We start from the raw sequence: 22,657 nt of genomic DNA on the forward strand, positions 1-22,657 counted from the left end.
GCTGACAACTCCTTGGGGGAGCATTTAAAGCAACTGTGCATTAATTAGTCTCAGTCTTGTAAAAGATACCAGAAAGCTCTGAATAGCTACTTACTTTGTTGATGCAGTTTTTTATGAAGAAAGAAATGGCTCTTGCTTATGCAACAGTTCAGTGGAATTTTAACAACATTGTGACAAACATCTTAGCACACAAGAACAACCTTAAGGATGCTACTTAGTGGTAAGCTGCCAGCAGGTGAACAATAGCCAGGCTTAGAGGTCAATAAGAGATGCTACAACAACAACACAACACTGCAGACTGAAGGCCACAAACAAACTTTGGTTTCCTTAGGTACACAGGAAAATGGATCCCTAAGGATGGACCCATATATCAGCCAAAAACCTGACAACTTGCCCAGAATGGAGTGAAATCCAGTAGTGAGCTTATAATGTATGGATGGGACTGAAACCTATAAGGAGGCTCACAGATCCATTTCTGGGTTTCCTAAAACCACAGGGCATTAGTCAAACCAATAAACACACAGCAGGTTTTGTGAATTCCATTATAAGGTAAACAAAACAAAACAAAAACAAAGCAGCAAAACCCTGTGCAGCATGCATATGTTATAAATGTGACACAAAACAAAAGTGAAACCTAATGAATAGAAGACATCAAGAAAATACAGACAACTGCTCACTGAAGTTACAGGTTCAGACTCCAGCATTGTTCTAAGTATCAACAACTTCCACAAAAGAGACAGCTTTGCCCACAGATGGGTTGGAGTCATTGCTCTCTGATTTCGAATCCTGACTGTTCATTCTTAGCTGTGCAACCTTGAGTAAATCACTAAAGCCCTCTGTAGTTTCCATCTATACAAGGGCCTATACCTACCTTACCCGAGGATCGAATAAACCATATTGTATGTGGTGGTGTTCTGCGAACAGCAAAAAAGCTGCTGTGTTCTTGCAGTGTGGCAATGAACCCATGTCAACTTTGCATCTGTATTTAATCAAGAAGCAAATACCTGAGGTGTCACAGCCACGCCTTCCTGTTGAGGGCTTCCTCTGAGGGGTACTATGTCTATAAATAATGTGGGGTTTGTTTTGTTCCTCTTCATCCTCTGGCTCATCCACAGACAGCAGTGGTTCAATAAAATAATCTCCATCGTGGGACCGGAATGTGCCCATCTGTGTAGAGAGATGAGAGATTGATTCAACACAACTCATCCAATGGGAGGGACAAAAACACAACCCAAAGAAAGAGATAATACTTGGTAGGAGCAGGAGCAACTTGTTCACGGCTCCTCCCTGAGAGAGTTGAGGTACCCTGGAGCGGCTGTGGTTTATCTTCACTCTCCAACATATTGGAGGCTAATTCTTGACTTGATTGCAACAAGTTAAGATTGCTGTCCAAGTCTAGCTTTTCCTTGGTGGTTAAGTCCCATATCTCTTATTCTTCCTCCAGGAGGCTCAAGGAGAGTATGTTAAGTGCTCAGGCTGCCTAGACATTCACAGACACCAGTGCAATGCTGAGGGACAAGCTGGCTGGCCAAAACTTTCTCCTTTCACATTCACCATGATGGCCACAATGCATTCAAGATGGTGTTGCCTGTAACCCTGACACACAGTGTCCTCCTGTTCCCTTTGCCAAGGCAGAATGACATCCTAAAGGCAGTGTTGTCACACTCTGCTACGTGACTCCCAGGGCCACACCTAGCCTCCTTGAGTAGCTTCCTTGCTAGTCTGAGCTGTCACATTTTTGTCAGTTGGAGATAAAGTTCTTTCTTCAAATTCACCTGGGATGGTTAAATGGGATAAAAACCAGCCATGCACGTAGCCCAGAGCCGGAACCTTCTAAGGATTTGAAGTGACCAGTCGTTTTGGTATAGTATTAGTTTTAGTCCAATTTGCTCTTACCAAGCACTATAGACACATTGCAAAAGACCATTTTCCTGCTCCCCTCTTCACAAATCTACAAGTTTTGTAAATGATCCATGATGCCTTATGCTTGAACCATTCAATGCCATATGAACGTTGAAAGTGCCCAGTGGGCAGCGTCTCAGAGGACACACCAAACTCTCTTCCCACACTGAAAATAGCTAGAACTCTTCTCTCATTTCCTGGGCACAGGAGGAAAGATCACCCTGAACAGGTGTGGGTACCTCCAGATCTGCACTACACCAAAATCTCTGGGATCAGTTCAGGAATCAGAATTTTAAGACACTCTCAAGGTTCTTATACAAGAAAAGGCATGCAAGATGCCAGGCTAAGGCAAGGTTTTCCCAAACCAAGGGTGACCAAGACAGCCTGGGAGAAATTTTTTGTTTTTCTGATAAGATTTGGGGTGTCACTCTTCATTTACAGATTCAGAATTTCTAGGTGTGATGTCTAGAACCTGACTTTTTAAAGCCGCTCTCCTCGTGACTAAAGGACATAGACTCAGGCAAATTGTGTAGTCTGTGACAGATTAACAAGTCACCAGAGAAGCAGCAGCAGCGGGCTAGCACATTAATGCTCACCAGAGCACCTCAGCCTGGGGTCAGTATGCAACTGTTTTTTTCTAAGTACAGCGTGTGGAAGGTCTATGGGAGGCAGGACTAGTGAAAGGAGCCGGCGAGGCACAGAAAGGAAGCGATTTGTCCTCAGTTGTCCTTCAAGTGGTACAACTCAGGCTAGTGTTAATGCCAGTCCTGATTTTACACCAGTGTCTACAAAAATGAATCCAGCCATTCTCCTACATTCTCCTGAGGAATGTCAACTGGGCCTCTGGCCTCTGGTTAAGAGTATGGATGAGGAAGGCTGAGGTGAAATTACAACACGGTCACCCATCAGCATGAGGCCTGGAGAAAGATAGTAGTTCTGAAGGCCCAGGCATTTTTACCCGCAAAATGGACAGCTCTGAGGACTGGGTCATTGTATCACAGAGCCTACAGCAAAAGCTCAATGAATGGTAACAATGTGGAGGCAAGTTCAATTTTGTTATTGATTCAGAATAGTCACTGGGACCCGACTTATCTTGTGCTGGCTCAGGTGACCACTTGTTTAAATATATATTATGTACATAAACACACAATTGTTTACACTGAAGCATGCAAGAGGAAGAGATTGAGGTTAATGCAAATGCCTAGGACAGAAGAGGAGACCACATACATCAAGAACATAGTGAAGAAGAGAGACAGTGTCTATGATTTTGAAGCAGAGGGATGATACCATATGGAAGACTATGGAGTCTCATGGGGAAGTAGAAGTGAAACAACCCTTTAAAAGAAAAGAAAAAATGCTGGCCCAAGAACATAGCTCTCTTGCTGGTAAATCCAAGACAACCAATTGTCAGCAACACACACACACACACACACACACTCACACACACACACACACAGAGTGGACAATATATGTACTGGAACAGGAAGTTAAGAGAGCATTTAGAGAATGCATAAAGCTGACCACTTGAAATAGGGAATTTCAGAAGAAGAAACTAAGATAAAATTGGACACTGGTCTATGGATGACAGGATGTAAGGTCGGGATCTTAAACATCAGCTGTGGAATTTGATACTATTCACTAGACTATGAGGAGATGTGTAGGCTCTTTGAACATCGATGGTGATGAGATCTTGCAGCCCACTTATAAACCCGTTAAGGCTGTATGGCAGGGATTAAGGGGAAAAGCTGGGCGAGAAGCAGGTAGATGGAGGTGTTTCTCAGACAGTGGTCCTAAGGAGAGGGAGAGAAGCTCTGACTGGGCTTCAGATAGTCTCTCAGCAGAGGAGAGCAATGTATGAGTTGGGATTCAGGAAACTGAGAACTGGAGAGTGTGAGGTATGTGTGTGTGACCAGTGTACAGTTTGGGATCACTCTAAAGAGGGCAGATTTCCTGGAAGCCTTCATAGGCAATAAGGAACATCATTATGTAGGGACTGCTACAGAAAGGGTAAAGATAAGTCTTGGGAAGAAATAAAAATTCCAGGAGACGAAGAAGGCAGGAAGCACGCAGTTAGATTAGTGGCTAAAGACACGAAAAATAGTTCACATATTTTTAAAGTATATGTAGCCCCCCCCCAAAAAAAAAGGCATTTTGCAAGTTACACGTCATGCAAATTGGGTTAGGACAGTTCAAAGAGTACTTTCAGAAGTCCGGGTTCGCAGTTCTCAAGGAGACCACATGCACTGTGTTACCATGTAAAACCACCAATGGAAATTAAGGTCCTACGCAGAAAAATATTTATACAACTGCTGGGGCCTCTCGAATTCCACCGGTGTGTAGGCGGGGAAAGAGGAGGAGTAAAGACTGTTTACCAACGAAGTACACAGCAGCCCTATCTAAGAATCAGGAACTGGGGGTCCCTAGCTTTAAATCAGAGGTGCGCTGATTCTCTGGGATTCGCATCAAGACTTTTCAGCCTAGCTAGGCGATAACCTCTCAAAAATCGGAGCCAGTCTAGCGTCCAGGCCCAGGTTTGAAGCCATGATGACTCAACGCAGCATCCCCTCCCGGTCTCCGCCTACCCTCAATCAATCTCAGCCTGGCACTTTGGGCGCCTGGATTCCCAGTACTTAGCTGGTGGGTAAAGGGGCTCATCCCCTTTCCGGCATCCCAGCAGGCTGAACCTCCCCTCCTCCCAGTCTTGTAAAGTGCGGAGCTCCCGCCTGGATCCTGCTCTTGGACGTCTTAGAAGGATGTAACCTTCAGATCTGGAATTTAAGAGACGCAAGAACCAGCCAGCGAGTGAGTACCCAAGCCCCCACTTAGAAAGAGGAGGAGAAGGGTGTGTGTGCCAAGGGGAGAGAGTAAATGTACCAGGAGCATAGACTTTTAATAGCCAATTGTGCGTAATGCGCGGTGCAGTGAGCTAGGAGAGCGAGCCGCGGGAAACTTTCTGCGTCATATGCGCGTGATAGAAACGCACGTCGCTTGAGAAAGAGAAGGACCACCCTCGTTGGGGCCAGAATTGTACGAGACTCTCAATTGTCGTACGAATTGGGGGAGAGTGCCTTATTAGTTCCAAGAGAGGGTAAATAGAGGGGTCAGGAAGCAGGAGGTGGAGGTAGCAACTTGGATCACCCACGAAGTGCCCACTTGGCAGCACAGGGTGATTGCTATCCGTCACACTCAACCTTCCTAGAGAAAACGTGCGCTACACATTTCTATTTCTGTCCTTTGGAACTGCCACGGGTTCCTGAAGAATGCGCACTCTTCTTAAAGGCTACCTTTCCAGGCTCTGTCCCACTACTCTAGCGCCTCCAGCCACCACGCCAGCAGGGTGCAGAGTCGGACTGCAATGCACCACCCCTCCCCCCCCCAACCTTCTACTCCCAAACACCGCCTTAGAGACAGGCTCCGCCCTCACTCCAGGCTCTGAGTCCTTGGCCCACCCTTCCTTTCCAGGGACAGGATCGGCTTCCCTGTCAGTCTGGGTCAGTTTCAAAATTCCTTGCACGTGATAAAAGACTCCAAGAGGAAAGAACGCGGGGACACTAGGTTATGTACTCCCGTCCACTACGAGAGATATCCCAGCACTCCAGAAGGGGTGTCCCGGGATTGTCAGTTTACATCCCTGACTCGGAAGGGCCAATGAGGAGTTAGGTCCGCCCTGCGCTCAGCTGCTCTGCTCTAGGGCGGTCAAGTTTTCTACTAGAAACCACAACCCCAGGAACTTTCTCTGAGTTTGTAAACCGACGTGCAAGCTACTCTGCCGAGTTGGGCTACGCACAGCAAGCTCAACCCATCCCCAAGACAGCTCCAAAAGATCCACGACTCTCTGGGGACAGATGTGTACTCTCTTCTCGAGTGTAAGCGCACGCAGCCCGCCTGTAGACCCCCAAATCCCGGGACCTAAGCCAGTGCTGATATTTAACGCCAGAGCATAGACTTGGTAGGTTCAGACTAGGGGGCAATTAAGTTTCAAAGAAGCAGACGAGGAGGCGGGGAGGAGGATAGGGACACGCGCCCACTTACCATTCCGGAGCATAGGCTGATGACCGCAGTGTGCTCGGACTTGGTATTGACATGGCCTTTGTAGAAACAGTGCCTAAGTTCCATTTCCTCTTCGGAATACAGTTTGGTCTGGTTCACCCCTGGCTCTCCAAACAGGGTGACAGTGAACAGTGGAGCGATAAATCCGGTATGGGCGGTGAGATTAAATAGAAACTGCTGGCCGAAGGCTGAGAGGCGGTAATGCGCCTGGGAAGAGGTAGAGGAAGACCCCGAGGAGGAGGCAAAGGCAGGCCAGGGGTCAGAGGCAGAGTTAATGCTTCGTCGCTTTCTTTTGAAGTGCGCGTTCGTGGGAAAGGGTTCCCCGAGGGTGTTCACTCGGATGGGAGACGCGATCTCATATTCGCTCAGAGTCTCTAATAATTTCACTGCAGGGAGAAGCAAAGGCAAATCATTCATTTCAAAAGAAGATTGGGGAGGGGGGCTTTGCCCTAACTTATTTTGCAGCCCCTTCGTGTCAATTCTTTCACCTTCCATGTCTGGACAAATATTTGTCGAGCGCCTGCTGTAATAGTAACAGCCAACAACTGTGCGAGGCACTGAGAATACAGCATTAGAGGTCAGACAATGAACAAATCTAAAAACATAAGATAATTACAGGCTCTGATAAATTCCTGAATAAAATAAAATACGCGCTCTCCGGTGATTCTCAGCTGCTAAATAGCATTGATTTGGGACAGGGAATAAGGAGAGCAAAAATCAGGCAAAAAAAAAAAAAAAAAGAGCTAGGGGTGGCCCTAAAATTCTTGCAGTGCCTCCCTCCTTAATAGTTGGCTATGGATGACCCAGAGAAGAGAGAGGCTCCAAAACGGGAGGTAATTCTTTCTAGGAAAAGGAAAGAGGCCTCTGCTGCGGGGTGCCCGCCCCGGAGCGTGTTCGAGGAGGTGGCGATGGAGTGCTGCGGGGGGGGGAGGGCGGGGGGGGGAAGACGTGGGGGGGATCTTGAGGGTCCAGAGCCAGGTTACCTTGCCTCGGGTGCAGCCTGTCCTTGCGCACTGCCGCCGCGGCGACAGGGCTCCTCATCACAGCCAGGTCCGACACCAGGAGCGTTAGCAGTGTGGCACAGGATACTAACTGCATGGTGCTCCTCACCCCTCCCCCTCGCTTCTCCCACCCCCTCCCTCCTGCCGGCTTTGGTGGCTGGCGGCGACGCGAGGCAGCAGCAGTGGAGAGCGCGCGGAACCCCGGCGCCCTGCCGCCAACTTTTTGACTTTAGGAGTCGCTGAGGTCTTGCAGAGAGGGTCCCGTCTGCGCTCGGTTGAGCAACGCTGCCGCCTGCCGTGAGCTGAGCCGCTCGGGCCGCAGGAGGAGGAGAAGGAGGCGGAGGACTAGGGCTCGGTTGCTCGGCCGCATAATGTCCAGCCAGCGGGCAGGAGAAGGCGCTGAACGTGCGCTCCGAGGCGCGCCAGGCGCCCTGTGCTGGCCGAGTTAGCCGAGCCGCTTCTTGAATGGGGGGCCAGGGGGCGGGGGCCCCCGCGGGCGCTCAAATACCCTGGGTGCACGCCTCCAGGAGGAGGAGAGGGGAGGAGAAAACGAGGCAGGCGGCCCGCCTCCTTGCAGATCCTGTCCCCTCCTCGGCCGCGGGTGCCAGGACTGGCGGCTTTAGGCCCCTCCAACTGCCGGAGGCGGAGGCCAGAGGCGCTAGCAGCGCTGGAGCAATCGGTGACGGTCCGCGTCACCTCCCCGAGGTGGGGTTTTCAGAGTCTCTCTGCTTGAGAGGGAGAGCAGAGAAAGTTCTCTTTCCTCTGTGGCGCTCAGCCATTCACTCCGACTCTCCTCCTCTTCTACTTCGGTCCCTCCCGTTTGGAGTCTCTCCCTCTCCGGGTCTTGGTGAGGATCTCTCTGGGCCCCGTTCCCTCCTCTTCGATGGTCTCTTCCTTCTCTGCTTTCTACTGTGCCTTCTTCATCTCCCCATTTCTGCCTGCTCCCTTCATTCTGTCCCCATCTCTTTCCACCGCCCCACTTGGAATCCCTTACAAGAAAAAGTAGCCCTGCGCCAGAGTCCCAATCCTACAGTTGATCACCAAAAACTAGATTTGTCACCTGAGCTCCACTCTCCATTTAATTGCCTCAAGTTCTTCCCCAGACTGGCTAGAGCATCTACAGGTTTCTGTTGGTCCTCGCTCACAAAAAGTTACAGGGTTTACTGTGCAGTTTGGGAGCCCCCGACTCTGCTCGAGATTTGAGGGCAAGTGAGGAGCTGTTGGTGGAGGGGGGAGGGCACTCCAGGGATTTCTCAATCACTTGTGCTTGCTTTTGGTAGAAAGGATGGGAGCAGGGAAGTGACTTCAAGTTATCACCCTCCTCCCGTTGAGGGAGCACGTTTGAAAGCCAGAACTCTAGAAAGGAAGACAGGGAGAGCTGGAGGGACCGGACAGGGAGAATTGTTAAATCCTGGATAGTTCAAAAGCACCTTTCCCCTTTAGCTCTGGGGAAGAGAGGATGTGACAATTCCAAGGGAAAGGAAATGACCATTTCAGGAACAGATATGACTAACAAATTCATAGTTGCCCAAGTTTCCTAGAACCGGAGTTTACTGCTGCTTGGCCTGCCATTCAAAACTGAGAATATCAAAGTGCCAATAGAAACCAGAAAACAGTTCCCCGGGAGTGCCACCCATCCTGGAAACAATGATGTATACAGTTCTGATGACAGCGGAAAAATGACCTGGCAGGGTTGCAACTTCCGAAAGATGTTACTAATTCAATGGTTAGGCACCACTGAAACGACCAGGCACCCAGTATCCAGGCACGATGTACACTTGAAATCTCATTAATCAGGAGGCTGAGGCAGCAAGCTGGAGAAATCTAGACCAGCCTAAGCTACATAGACCGCCTCCCCCAGACTTAAAGCAAAATAAAATAACAGAAGAAACATGGAATTTTGAAGGATGGCTTTTTTCAACCTTGAATCTTCAAAATAACTCACAATAGTGAATTTCTTCTAGTATGCCAGCTTCCTTTTCATTATGTGCTAATGATACCTGGGAGTTGCTGAGAGTTGAGAAATTAGTCTACAGGAATTGACTCCAGTGGAGGCCTTACAGTATTTCTGCCATTCTTGCAAGCTCAGTGCTTTGGAAAACATTTCCTCTGTTTAACTCAAATCCTCCTGGTCAAGAGATGCTAACAGCACAGACATGGAGGGCAGGAGAGATGGCTCCTTGTTAAGGAGCACTTGCTGCTCTTACAGAGGTCCTGAGGTCCCATCTTACCACCTCCTATAGGGCTGCAAACAGCTGTCAGGGGATCCAACACCTTCTTCTGGCCTTTCCAACATCTCTGTACACACATTCAAGTACCCATAATTAGAAATTACAAAACCTTAAAAATCACCACGCAGAGGAGCATGTGTGTGTGTGTGTGTGTGTGTGTGTGTGTGTGTGTGTGTGTGTAGCTTTAGTCCTTTGGTTTCTTCCTAAAACTTCAAGAATGGTTTCTGGGTGGGGGTGGAAAGGAGACTGAAAGATGACTGCTCTTCCAAAGGATTTGGGTTCAATTCCCAACATCCACACGGCAGTTTGGAACTGTCTGTAACTTCAGTTCCAGAGGATCTGGCGTCTTCACACAGACATACATGCAGGATAAACCTCAATGTATGTAAATAAATAAATACGTCTTTTTTAAAAAAAAGGATGGTTTCTGTTTGCAGTTTAAAAATTGTTTCTGAGACTACAGTCATTTTCATAAGAGCTGATTTAAAGAGGTCTGAAGTACCTGCTGTGACCTCCTGGGATCTTGGGACCACAGGTTAATGATTTCTGGTCTTCATGGAGGTGCTCATCTGTGGATCAATGTACTAGCCAGCCTCAGAACTTCTGCCCACAAAGAAGTCTTAAAGCATAACAGAGAAACATGGTTCAAATTGTGAGACAAAGAAGATAAATGAACTTGCTAATTCAGGTGTTAATCTTAAATAGTAAATATTTTATTGAAAATTTACCATGTACCAGACCATGTTTTTATATTAGCCCTACAAGGCAGGTGGTGTTAGCTATTTCATTTTGTAGATTAAAATACTGAGATCAAGAACAAAACAAAAAGCAAAACAAACAAAAAACCGAAACACTTGGACAAGAATCCTTGACTAGTAAGTGACACAATTCAAGTTATTTTGAAAGATTAGTCTAACTCCATAAATTACTATATGTAAGCTGATATGATGGTGTATGTACCTGGAATCATATCCAGTGTTGTAGAGGCAGAGGCAGGCAGATCTCTGTGAGTTGCTTGTCTATATCAGTGACTCTCAATCTTCCTAAGGACATGACCCTATCTATCATACAGTTCCTCCTGCCATGGGGACCCCAACCATAAACTATCGTTGCTATTTCATAACTGTAATTTTGCTACTGTTATGAATTGTAATGTAAGTCTCTGTTTTTTGAGAGGGTAGTTCGACCTCCCTGAAGGGGTCACAACTCTCAGGTTGAGTCTGTACAGTGAGTTCCAGACTAGTCAGGGGTATACAATAAGACTCCATCTCAAAAAACAAACAACAAACTCATAATTATTATATAACAAATGATTCATCATAATTCTAGCTCTATTCAGAAAGGGTGAGTAGTATTGTCAGAAAATTGTTGGTCAGTTTCCTATTTTCTCCCTCTCCTCCCCTTCCTTCCTCTTCTCCTGTCTTCTCCCCTGTGCTGGGAATCAAGTCATTAAATGCAGGCCTAGCACATTCTGTGTTAGTGCTGTACCACTGACCTCATCCCTAGTCCTGAAAAGAAAATCTTTTTAAACAGGGCCTCAAACTAAGAAGTTCAGACTGTTCTTGAACTCCCATTGTACCCCGGGCAGGTCTCAGGTTTTGAACTTGCCATCGTCTGGTGTGATCTTCATGAGTAGCTGAAGTTAGAGGCATGAGGCACCACTTTTTGGCTCTAATGCTCATTAACAATAATTGTCTCAGATTTTCATAGCTTTTCCTTTGAAATTACAATAATTCCACACATGGTGTGAGCTAAAAAGTACTGAGTAAATGAGTAATTGAATGTAACCCTTATCCACCTCCAATAATACATGTGCACTTGGGGATGGTGGTGGTGGTGGTGGTGGAGATTTGGTTATACAAAGTGGTATTAAAATGGTCTGAATATGGAAGATCAATGTGGATTTTAACACCACCCTTCTGTGCACAAAGTGTTCTCTGAAAGATCCAGAGCTTTCTGGGGGTCATTTCAAGTTAACACACACACACACACACACACACACACACACACACACACACACACACACAGAGTTTTTAGCCAGTTTTCCTCTCTGAATTTTTACTGGAATTGGATATTGCTGTAGGTTAAAGTGGAGGCCTTCTTTGGATGATTCTGCATAAAAATAGGTTCCCGAGGAATGATGCTGACAGTGGATATCCTGGAAGATGAAAATACAGGAGATGGTATTCGTTGAAATAAATGCCATTGAATCAACAGGAAGGAGAGAGAATATGTACACATATGTATGTACACATACACATATATACACATATATGCATGTATCTATGCATATATATGTATGTATCTTTGTCTATACATATGTATATATACATATGTATGTATAGACATTGAGCCTCTGTCTGTGCACAAAATGTGCAATACCTAGGGAGGCCAGAAGAGGGCATCAGATGTCTGGGACTGGAGTTAAAGAGGGTTGTGAGCTGCCATGTAGGTGCTCAGAATGGAACCTGGGACCTCTGCAACAGCAGTTAGTGCTCTTAAGCAGTGAGCTATCTCTCTAGCCCTGGGAATCACATATTTGCAGGATGAAACTGGAAAGGAACTACATCATCTTTGCCTGTCATGTGGGTAAATGACCTGTGTTACGGCTGCTGATTTCAAACAAAATATTATACTAAGCATGGAGCTTGTTTGCTTGTTTTGTTTTGTTTTTTGTATCCTCATCTTCAGCAGAGAATCAGAAGGCAAAGGAGCGCCACAGAACTAAGAGTGCCGAGTACGGAGTGCTCTGAGCTGGGCTCAGCTCCAAAGCTTGCGATTTCAGCGATAGAGTGCAGCTTACATCACATACAGTCCTCTGGATGATTATTCAAGGTCTTTCAGTCTTTGTACTCGACCTAATAAATATGACGTGTAAGAACACCGGTTTTCCCTCTGATGCTGCATTTAATGGTCTGAAAATCTTCTGTTGCACCTGCCCTACAAGTCCTTGGTCCTGTTTGTGAGATAGCTCTTCAAAACACACATCTGGTGGATAGCATTGGTTCCACCTTTGGCCTGGTTAATCACCAGGTGTTCCTTGCTTCCTTGTCATTCTAACAACAACTCGTGAATCTTACAGTCGTTTCCTTTGTGACTCTGCTTGCGTTCCAAACGGAATTTAGAAATGCTAGACTTCTAGACTAGATCCAAAGCATGCAAGCTAGAGCTAGATTAGATGTCACTTTGACTTGTACAGATCTGAATTCTCTGTTTCCTAAATGCACTTATTTGACAGAGATGGTTACTGAGCAAACACACTCCTGGAATCAGGCAAGTGTCAGATCATTTAGAATTGTATCAGAATGTGCATGTCCAGAGTCCCAAACTTTTCCTGGTCCACTTGGGATGCAAGCGCTTGCTGTTGCATGAAATGACGTCCCTGATACAGCATCATGATACAGAGGAGGTGCTTCGTTATTTTTTAAATGTGTTAGCTGTTCACACCAATTTTGTTCTTGGTTTTAAAGGAACTATTTCATTTAATTGATGAACCCATTTTCTTATAAACATGTACTAATATAAATTTTATACCAATTGAGGTAAATTTCCATTTTTTCATGACATCACCATTCTGGGGGAGACAAGCACTGATTTAATAAAAATCATCAGAATTTCATTTTTTTTCTGGAATAAGAAATTTTCAGGGCTAGTCTCCCCTAGTGGCTACTTCCAGACCATGACTCACCAGACACCTGGGAACACTCCATTTCTACTCAGTGCAGCATGCAAGAGTTAGAACTCTGCTGTGGACACTATATATCCTTTGCTTGACCTAAAGATGGAGGGACAGTGGACACCAGTCATATATAGAGTGTCAGGAAAATGGCTTGACTGTGCTGGCTCAGGATGTGTCTGCAAGCCAAGGTCTCTACACTTTCCAATCAGGGGTATCCCTGGAACCTGCTGCTGGTTAGGAGGGGCCAGTCTTGATCTCTAACCAAGAGTGAACTTAGGGGCTTAGCACTCCTTTATCAAATAACCTTCCACCTCCCGATCATCTCACTCACTTTAGGAGCCTTCCCCAATGTATACTCATGTGTCATTGATTTGAATGTTTCTCATGCATACCCTGCTGTTAATCCCATCATCCTTTGGCAAGTGGCTTGCGTGCATGTGTGTGTACAAAAGCCTGTCCCTGGCCTGCATTCACTGATTCACTGCTTTGGCTATGGCTGGCCCCTGAGACTAGAGATCTCCCTCTGTCCACTTCCCTTGCTCATGCACTCAAGGAATTGAACCAGGGTTCTCAGGCTTGCGCTGTACATAGTTTACTGACCTCCTGTTCCTTCATTTGAATTTTAAAAGCTATTGAAATAGATTTATTTTCTCTCCTTATAGCCTGCATAAGTAAGCAATGCATGGAAGTTGCACATTTCTTTCTCAGGCATTTTATTTTTTGCTTTATTTTTTAACCTGAACTTTTTTTTTGTCATTTATTTATTGACTTACTGTGTTGTGCGCTGTCATCCCCCAGCACGCCACAGAATATTCAGGGAGGTTAGAGGACTATCTGGGCTTGTTTGTTTTGTTTTATTGAAAATTGATTTCCCCCACAAAACATATCCTGAGTGCCGTTTCCACTCCCTCTACTCCTCCCTGTTCCTCCCCCCTTCCCTTCCCTCAGGATCTACCCTTTCCATCTGTCATTAGAAAACAACCAGGCATCTAAGAGTTAGAATGTAATATAATATTATTAATATAATACAATAAGATTTAAAAAACAAGCCTAACACACCAGGATAGAAGAAAGCAAACAGAAGGAAACGAGCCCAGGAAAAGGCACAAGGGACAGAAGAGACACAGTGACCCACCCATTTGCACGTTCTCTGTGGTACTATGGATTGCTGTAGCTTGCTTATTGTTGACTTAGCAGCTAATATATTCACATATAAGTGAATACTAATCATATTTGTCTTTCTGGGTCTAGGTTACCTCACTTAATGACTTTTTTTTAGTTCATGATTTCATTTTTTAATGACTAGGTAATATTCTATTGCATAAATATACCACGTTTCCTTTATCCATTCACGTGTGGAGGACCATCTAGGTTGTTTCAGCTTCTGGCTGTTATGAATAGAGTAGTAATGACCATGGTTGAGCAAGTTTCTCTGCTGTGATAGGATGAAGTGTCCTTTGGATGTATGCTCAAGGTGGCATAGCTGGATCTTGAGATAGACTGAGTCCCATCTTTCTTTGGAACTGCAGTAGTGGCTGTATAAGGTACAGTCCCACCAGTGATGGATGAATGTTCCCCCTACTCCACATCCTCACCAGCCATGAGCTATCATTAGTTTTATTGATCTTGGTCATTCTGAGGGCCGTAAGATGAAATCTCAAAGTAGTTTTGATTTGCATTTCCCTGATGACTAAGGATGTTAAACATTTTTAAAAAATGCTTCTTAGACACTTGAGTTTCCTCTTTTGATGATTTTATTTAGATCTATAACCTATTTTTAAATTGGGTCATTTGTTTTCTTGATGTCCAGGTTTGTTGTTGTTTTGAGTTCTTTACAATAGAGGACTGTGGGGGTTGGTTCTTTCCTTCCATGTGGTCTTGGGGGATGGAACTCAGGTTGACAGGCTTGGTGGGAGGGTCCCTTACCAGTTGTTCCATTCTTACACAAGTCTTGAAATAGCCAAAACTTAATTTCCCTGTGAACATTTAAAGAAATTCCTGTTCTTTTATGGTAAGTCAATTTTTACACATGCACAGAAATGTAAGTTTTTAATTAAGTCAGATGATGTTTAGTAGGTTTCCTGTCCTAATTACACAAATGATAAAGCTCACTTCTGGGACCAATGAATAATAATACCGTTTGTACTCTTCCTGACAACTCAGGAAGACTTTGCAGAGGAAGCAGTGAAGCCACAGAAAAGCTAGACAACCAGCCTCAGATGCACAGCTAGTATACCTGAATGAGAAGGATTCAGAGCTATGTGGTTTGATGTCAAGGCCTGTGCTCTTCCGCTAGCACATCCCAGTGTCTCTCACACGTGTTTACACTTCATCAAGCTTAGTTCAGGCTAAATTGCAACGCCTAAGGCTACTGTTCCAAAGAATGGAAATGTGAATATTAGCAGAATTCCAATCTAAGGCAACTGGAATCAAGGGAGACCATGATAATGGCTCAGGCAGTAAGTCACAAACCAAGCGGATGGGGGATGGGTAAACTGCCTTCCTAGGAGGTTAGGCTCGCCTGACCTAGAAGACTGGCCTTTGAGAGCATTGGTCTTCAGTGGCTTCCCTGTCACAACCATTCCTATAAGCCTCTGCTGTCTCCAGTTCTGTCCAGGGTCTCTATATTGTCTATGCTATGCTGTGGTTCTTCTGACTAAATAGCACCTGTCTGGGGTTTTTTAAGTGGGGCTGGATTTGTGTTCCTTGCAAGCTACTTCAGTTGGGGCCTCTCCAAAGAGACTTTCAAACAACTCTTCAAATTACCTCATTACCAAGAACAGTGGGAAGGGGTAGGAGTTAAGAAGACTTTCTGTTGGAAAATGCAGATATTTGAAATGTACAGTTGTGGGTATATCACATGTTACAAGGAGACCTGGTAACGAGCTTAATCAATGCCAGTTTTCCATGGTATATTCACCACACATGGTCTCTGTATTAACAGATACCAATAATAGGATAAGTTGCTTACTGAAATGTAAGCCTAGCAATTAGTGTCTTGTCAAGTCCGTGTCAGGTGCTGGAAAAAATAACTCATTTTGCAGATTTTCCCCCTGCTCAAAGAGGGTGTGATTCTGCATTCACAGTAGCAAAGGAACAGGCTGCAGCTGCTTTTGGGATGTTCGAGAGGCACATCTAAAGTTATCACGAGCCCAGGGGTATGACTTTCCTTGGGACACCTCACTGGGGTTGTGGGCATTCCTGAATTCTGGTCACAGTGTGGAATGCCAATTTATTTATTTTTAAATATTTATATTATTATGTATCCCTGCAGGCCAGAAGCAGGCACCAGATCTTTTACAGATGGTTGTGAACCACCATGTAGTTGCTGGGAATTGAACTCAGGTCCTCTGGAAGAGCAACCAGTGCTCTTACTCGCTGAGCCATCTCTCCAGCCCTGGAACACCAATTTACTTATGTAAAAATCTGAAGTCAGTATTTCTTAGATTAGTTAGCTTCTTAATCCTGAACATAAACCTGGACTCAGGTACTTTTCATTTCTCTAGGATACCATTTTGAACCAAATGAAGATTGTAGTAGGGGAGCCCTCTATCTTGCCTTGGCTGTCCTGCTGTAAATGGACTGTCAAGAGACAGACAATAAATGAAACACTAGGCAGTTGTATTCAAAGGACACAGGAGAGCCATTTTTTCAGCACCCAATCATGTCAAAAATACTTGGCCCAGAAACAAGTTACGTGGCATTTATTTAGCTTTGTCCTCCCATCATAAAAATGAAGGAAAATAACAACAGCCAATTCCACCTATGTTAGATAAACAACTCCACCTATGCTAGATAGTCTATACTATATATACTAAAACAATCAACTTCACCTATGGTAGATAGACTAAATGTCTCAAATAATAGATACACATCCAAATAGGGCCAATGTTTCTTCCCCAGCCAGATCTATAGAAAACTCATACAGTTTCTATTATGCTCATTCCCATATTTATTACCACAACAATAGTATTACTTTTTTGCCATCCTGTTCAAGGGTGATCTTGAACTTATGATCCTCCAGTCTCTACCTCTGGAATGCTAGGATTACAGGCATAGGTCACTGAAAGTTTATGTGAAGTCAGAACACACACACACACACACACACACACACACACCTTCCCAGACCCTCATATACACATATACATATCTCCAACCCACACGTACACACATGTACATATCCCCACCTCATAAATACACACATGAGCACAAACATGCACACATATACACACATGCCTGCACACATGCACACACACACTTCACTAAGTAGAAACTGTATTCACTTTAAATACGTACTTCATCTGTAACAAATGTATCAGAAACTGAACATAAAACATTAAATCAAGTCTGCTCTAGAAGGAAACAGGAAGGAATACTGTCCCTGTGATTGAAGCATCAAAAAGCCTTTGGATTATGACTCAGAATCCACAAGCCAGAAAAGAGAAACATGAAATGCTCAACCTCATTAAGAACCAAACAAACACAAATTGTGTCTGACAAGAAACATCACGTCCTCACCTACTCATCAGACTGGGCAACATGCAATGAACAGAAAAATACCAGAGGACAGTTCTTAGAGATAGGAAGTCCTATGTCATGAATAGTTCTTGGGGATGGGAAGTGTATGTCACTGTGTTACCATCTAATAAGGGATGTCTTACTCATTCTAACTCACCTGGTGGAATGGTGAGGAAAAGGCAGAGGGATACAGAAAGAAGTCAAACTCCCCCTTCAGCAGGAAACCCTTCCAGCAATAATGACCTTCATTCTATCTTCATGACCTGCCTACCTCTCACTGAGTCCTACCTCCTAGGATGAAGCTCTCAACACATTGGACCAAGTCAAAGGACAAAACAAGAAAAAAATTCAGCTCACAACACAAAGAGTTTTCCTTTAACTTCTAAGAAAAATTTGGACAGAATTAAGGTATCTCAAAAGAAAGGAGATACAAGTGTCATAAATATGAAAAGATACTTGATTTTGCTCATAAAAATACAAACTGGAACTGTCCTAATTTCAGCCTTTTGGCCGCCAGACATATAAATCCTACACTTGGATAAGATTTGGGTACTCCTAGACACCTTTGTTGGGTGTGAGAATTGTCCTAATTTCTAATAAGGCAACTTGATAACATCCACCAGGACTGGAAAATCTTACACTCTTTGACCTAGTCCTTTCCATTTCAAATGCATCATGTTTTCAGGTGCAGGAAATGCCTTGACAAGTTCTTCTGAGCAGAATAACTTCTCCACTTGGAAAAAAAGACTGGGATTGGATAAGCAGATGCTTTCTAATGGCTAAAAATTACAAAGAAAATATAAATTAATAGAAGACCAATTAAGTAAGTTAAGATGTATGACGCCTGCAAAATACCTAATCTCTAGGATAAAATAGACTAAGATACTCTATCCACTTCTCTGTGTGTGTTTATTTGAATGTGACATATGTGTATGAGTTATATGTACACTCTATGTATGCCTCTGTGTGTGTGTGTGTGTATGTGTGTGCCAGAGACAGATATTGAGTGTCCCACTTTTGTCACTCTCCATTTTATTCCTTTCAGACAATGTCTCATTGCACTTGGAGCTAGACTGGAAGCCAGCAAGTCCCAGCAGAGATCCTCCTGCTTCTATCCTCTACTGTATTTTTCTGTGGACTCTTAGATTTTGATAAATGTTCTTATGCTTGGGCGTCCAATACTGCTACTCACTGATCCATTTCCCCATGCCCTCTATTCACTTTTATAGAGATATGCATTCACATGTCAAGGGTGTATGTAGCAAACATCGCTTATAAGGTGAACAATAGAGGGCTACATGTACTCAGCTCTCATCCAAGAAATGGCAAGTTTCTGTCAAATAGTGCTCAAACTGTAGGACACTATACTTTAGACCAGAAGAGGGAAACAGGTAGTGTTGACTGGCTATATGTTACTGAAGGGGAAAAAAGTAAGTTGCGGTATGATGATTTATCTGAAAAATAGTTCATTAGATGTTTATGCACAAAGACACAGAAAGAGGTCTAGAAGAAAATACTCCAAATTCTCATCTGGAGAGAGGGGGAAAGTGACAAGTCTGTAGAAGATTCTTGGTTAATGACACTTTAAATTTATTTTCAATGTCCTAAAGTTTTTAAGCATTTGGATAAACACACATATTCTATTATTCTAGTGCTGTGCTAATTTGTTTTTTTAAATCTATTGAAAACAGCAATATTTCCCAATATGTACATATACTGAATTTCTGACAGTGTATGATACCAAGATGGTGATGTCCATAGTCTATCCTCTTTCTTGTATTATTTCAGAATCCTTCCTCCCATTCTATTTTCTCAGCCGAGAAAAGGTCAGAAGCTGAGTGACTGTATGAATGAATGAATGAATGAATGAATGAGCGAGCTTTGCTTGGCCATTACTTTTCTGCAAAGCTTTTTTAAAGCAACATTCATGGGTATAACTGCCTCCCCTTAGGGCCTGACCTGGTAGGTATGTTAGAGCTATTCAGTGTTAAGATGAATGCAACTCTGAAATGTAGCCAGGACTTTTATTCTGCAGATTCCTGGTCTTGTACAGCAGGTAATGAGAGTCTGGGAGACAGTGCCGGTCCAAATGTAGGAAATCATTGAAGCCCACTTTAGCCCAACAATACCCTTGATTTTGTAAACAAATGGAATCCCTGAAGTGACCCATGTTGGCAAACCTCCTTAGACTCCTTGAAAAGCAATGACTTTTAAATCCTCAGATGTTCCTTTTCAGGACTGGAAGACAATCTTTCTACTACGTGTGTGTCCTAGAAGAGCAGGCACCTTATCAGAATGGTTGCCATTGTATTCCAGTACTAGCATCGTGCCTAGCATAGAGTAACCGTAAATATTTGTGGAATGAGTGAAGCCACACAAAAGAAAGATAAAAGTAAAATACAGATAAATTTGCGTCGTCTTGAGAAACGGAGCAGAGCAAAGCACATCCTGCACTCCCATTTACGCAACCTTGCAGGACAGCGGGAACCGATAGAAATGTGGGGACAGTCAGTATTCACGTGTGGAGGGATTTGCCTGAGTTCTGGGGTTCTGGTCGCATTCCATTACTCGATCTGCGTGGAAGTTTCCTCAATCACTTACTCTGTGGGAAAATCCGTTAAGTCACAGCACTGTGATCGGTGTCCCTGCTGTCTTGAAGATTTTACAAAAGCTTCCTTTTAAGTAAATGAGATCAATTTCTTCCATAACAATAAGAAGTCACAGTTAAGTAAATATATATCACTGAGATTTTGAAATTTCAATCTGTCAAGATGTGCATGTCTTTGGAAAATATCCTTCTATCCCAAACGAATTTTCATTCTGAATCTGTGAACAGGAAGTGCTAAGTACCCCTTCAGGGCTCAACCTGGGCACTTCCTGGATCCAGATACTGCTCTGGTGTAAGGTGATTTGGTTCCTGGTAAGACAGCAGAGGTGACTCTGCTTTTGGGGTTTTAAGTACCGGTCCCTTTTCTGCACTTAATCTTCTGAAAATTTCCAACTCTGAGATGAGAGAAGCTGCGGAAGAAGAAACCAGGAACTTCCCAACCACTACATTTTCCAGTGTTTCTTCCTCCTTTAATGCCCTTATTTGAAATAGTGCTCACTTCCTGGAAAACAGGAAGGCACTTTTGAGTGAGACACACATACTTGGACTAAGTGGTCTGTTTACAGGATGGTTAAGGGCAACTTGAACATTCACCAAAAACAGGTTGGTTTAGTGTATTGATGTCCAACAATGTAGAATAAGCATTTGTAAAGAAAGAGTAAACTTGTATGTTCAAAGTATACAAATAGGTAGAAAACACAAGATACAGAATATGTGTTTGGATTGCTAGTATTTATGAATGTGTCTTTTTTTTCTACAAGGAAATGCAAAAGGCTGTGGATATTGGTTACTCACATAGGGACATGCCATGTGTGAACGGAACAGTACTGTTTCCCTGTGTGCTGTATAATTCTTTGGATATTTAAGCCATATTACATATTGTCTAATTAAAAATGCAAAGTAACCCTTTGGTTATGGACCGCCATTTTGTCAAGAATGTAGGACAATGGTCCCTGAATAGCCAAAGGCGCATAAACCTAACAAGAAGGAAGTTTGTCTGAAAGTGTCAGAAATTTCTAGGTTACTTAGTCCACATATTACCATGTGTGTCTAAATTAAGTTACTGGATCCCTATTTTTAAGGATTTAAACACTATTTTTGTTAATGTATTACCATAAAGAAAAAGAGATGTGAAAGAGAAAAAGGAGGGACAGTTTGAAAATTTAATGTCAGAGTGAAGGAAATATCACGAATCCCCCAGGGTTTATTCACACGTGCTCCTTTAGTAAAGGAACAGGAAGGAGTATGGCCAGTATTGCAGACATTGGGATGAGGGAATAGAAACCTTTAGAGACAGATAATTAATTGTTCATGCTCTGCGTGTACAGCATGATACCATTTGATAAAATATATATACACGACATCAAACCTGCGTGCATGCATAGTTCTAAAATCGAATGCTATTTTAAAATTTTCATTTTCATGTCAATTTTCACAAACTGAATCAAGCTTATGTCAAAAATTAGAAAATTTACAATAAAGTAGTTAATGAGAAAAATTTTAAATGTGCCACAAGTAAACCTTCCCAACAGTATGTAAACAGACTTCAGGAGACCCAAATAACACTCAACACAATGCTGCATTATAAGCTTGAGGATGTGGCAGGTCTGAGATTGCTGATCAGGGCAATGGCCAGCAGCAGAATGCTTCAGACCCAAGGTGATTCTGATGTATATGTATTTTCATGATTCCATCTTCCTGCTTATCAGTCACACCATACACCATGCATTTCTCTCAAATGGACTCTACCTGTGAAAAAAACAACAAGTAAATCTTCACCCAGTAAGAAAAGAACACACACATTTGATACATCACTTTAAAGTTACATCCAGAACTAGGCATGGTGAACAGTCCCAGCCATTTGGGAGGTTGAAGCATGGGGATCACTGGAGCTCAGGAGTTTGTGGTTAATCTGGACAACTCAGTAAGATTTGTCTCATAAGCAATTGTTTTGAAATACATTTAAAATGAAATCTGTTCTAATGAAATTATCCCGATGGTATTATACTTTCATCTTTATTAGGCTGTTGTTGAGATGAAAGTCGCATACTATATTCACCATTTAAAAGTGAATATTTCAGTTATCTTTAATACACTCACAATGTACAATTATCACATCTTGTTCCAAAATATTTTCATCACCCTATTAATGTGCCCATTAAGCAATTTTTATCTCCCATCCTCCTCCTTTCCCGGGCTCTGGTAACTACCTGTCTTCATTCTGCTCTACAGCACTTATTCCAGACATTTTTCAGAAATGGACTCATGTGTGACCATTTGTGTCTAGCTCCTTTGATTCATCATATTTTCAAGATTCGTCTGAATTGAAGCATGTATCAATATAATTTTTTTTGGTTTTTCAAGACAGGATTTCTCTGTATTGTTTTGGACTCTGTCCTGGAACTTGCTTGGTAGACCAGGCTGGTCTCAAACTCACAGAGATCTGCCTGCCTCTGCCTCCCGAATGCTGGGATTAAAGGCGTGTGCCACCAACACCCAGCTCAATATAATTCTTATGATCAAGTAATATCCCATTATTTAAATATAGCACTATTTAGTCTTTTATCTGAGAGTCACACAAGTTTATTTCTACATTTTGGGTGTTAATTGTGAACAGTCACATGTACATATCTTTTGAGTCCCTGACTTTGTGTGTGTGTGAGTGTGT

General features: G+C 43.5%; 1 protein-coding gene and 1 long non-coding RNA gene across 4 annotated transcripts in view; one reads left to right on the top strand and one right to left on the bottom strand.

Annotated features, from left to right (window-relative positions):
* Positions 1-7,129, bottom strand: part of Adamts9 (ADAM metallopeptidase with thrombospondin type 1 motif 9) — a 158,423-nt gene extending 151,294 nt beyond the window's left edge. Inside the window, exons 1-3 of the mRNA XM_005071171.4 lie at positions 6,936-7,129; positions 5,935-6,338; positions 1,005-1,167 (exon numbers count right to left, since the gene is read on the bottom strand). Coding sequence (XP_005071228.1) covers positions 1,005-1,167; positions 5,935-6,338; positions 6,936-7,050 — 682 coding nt within the window. The 5' untranslated portion in view covers positions 7,051-7,129. The remainder of the gene's footprint in view (positions 1-1,004; positions 1,168-5,934; positions 6,339-6,935) is intronic.
* LOC106021214 overlaps positions 4,252-22,657 on the top strand; it is a 293,439-nt gene continuing 275,033 nt past the window's right edge. For 2 of the 3 annotated variants that reach the window (XR_005873623.1, XR_005873622.1), the window contains exon 1: positions 4,252-4,704. This is a non-coding gene — a long non-coding RNA (uncharacterized LOC106021214). The remainder of the gene's footprint in view (positions 4,705-22,657) is intronic. The other variant, XR_001196543.3, reaches the window with a different exon arrangement.

The sequence above is a fragment of the Mesocricetus auratus genome, unplaced genomic scaffold (assembly GCF_017639785.1).
Source record: "Mesocricetus auratus isolate SY011 unplaced genomic scaffold, BCM_Maur_2.0 Super-Scaffold_100676, whole genome shotgun sequence".
Lineage (NCBI taxonomy): Eukaryota > Metazoa > Chordata > Mammalia > Rodentia > Cricetidae > Mesocricetus > Mesocricetus auratus.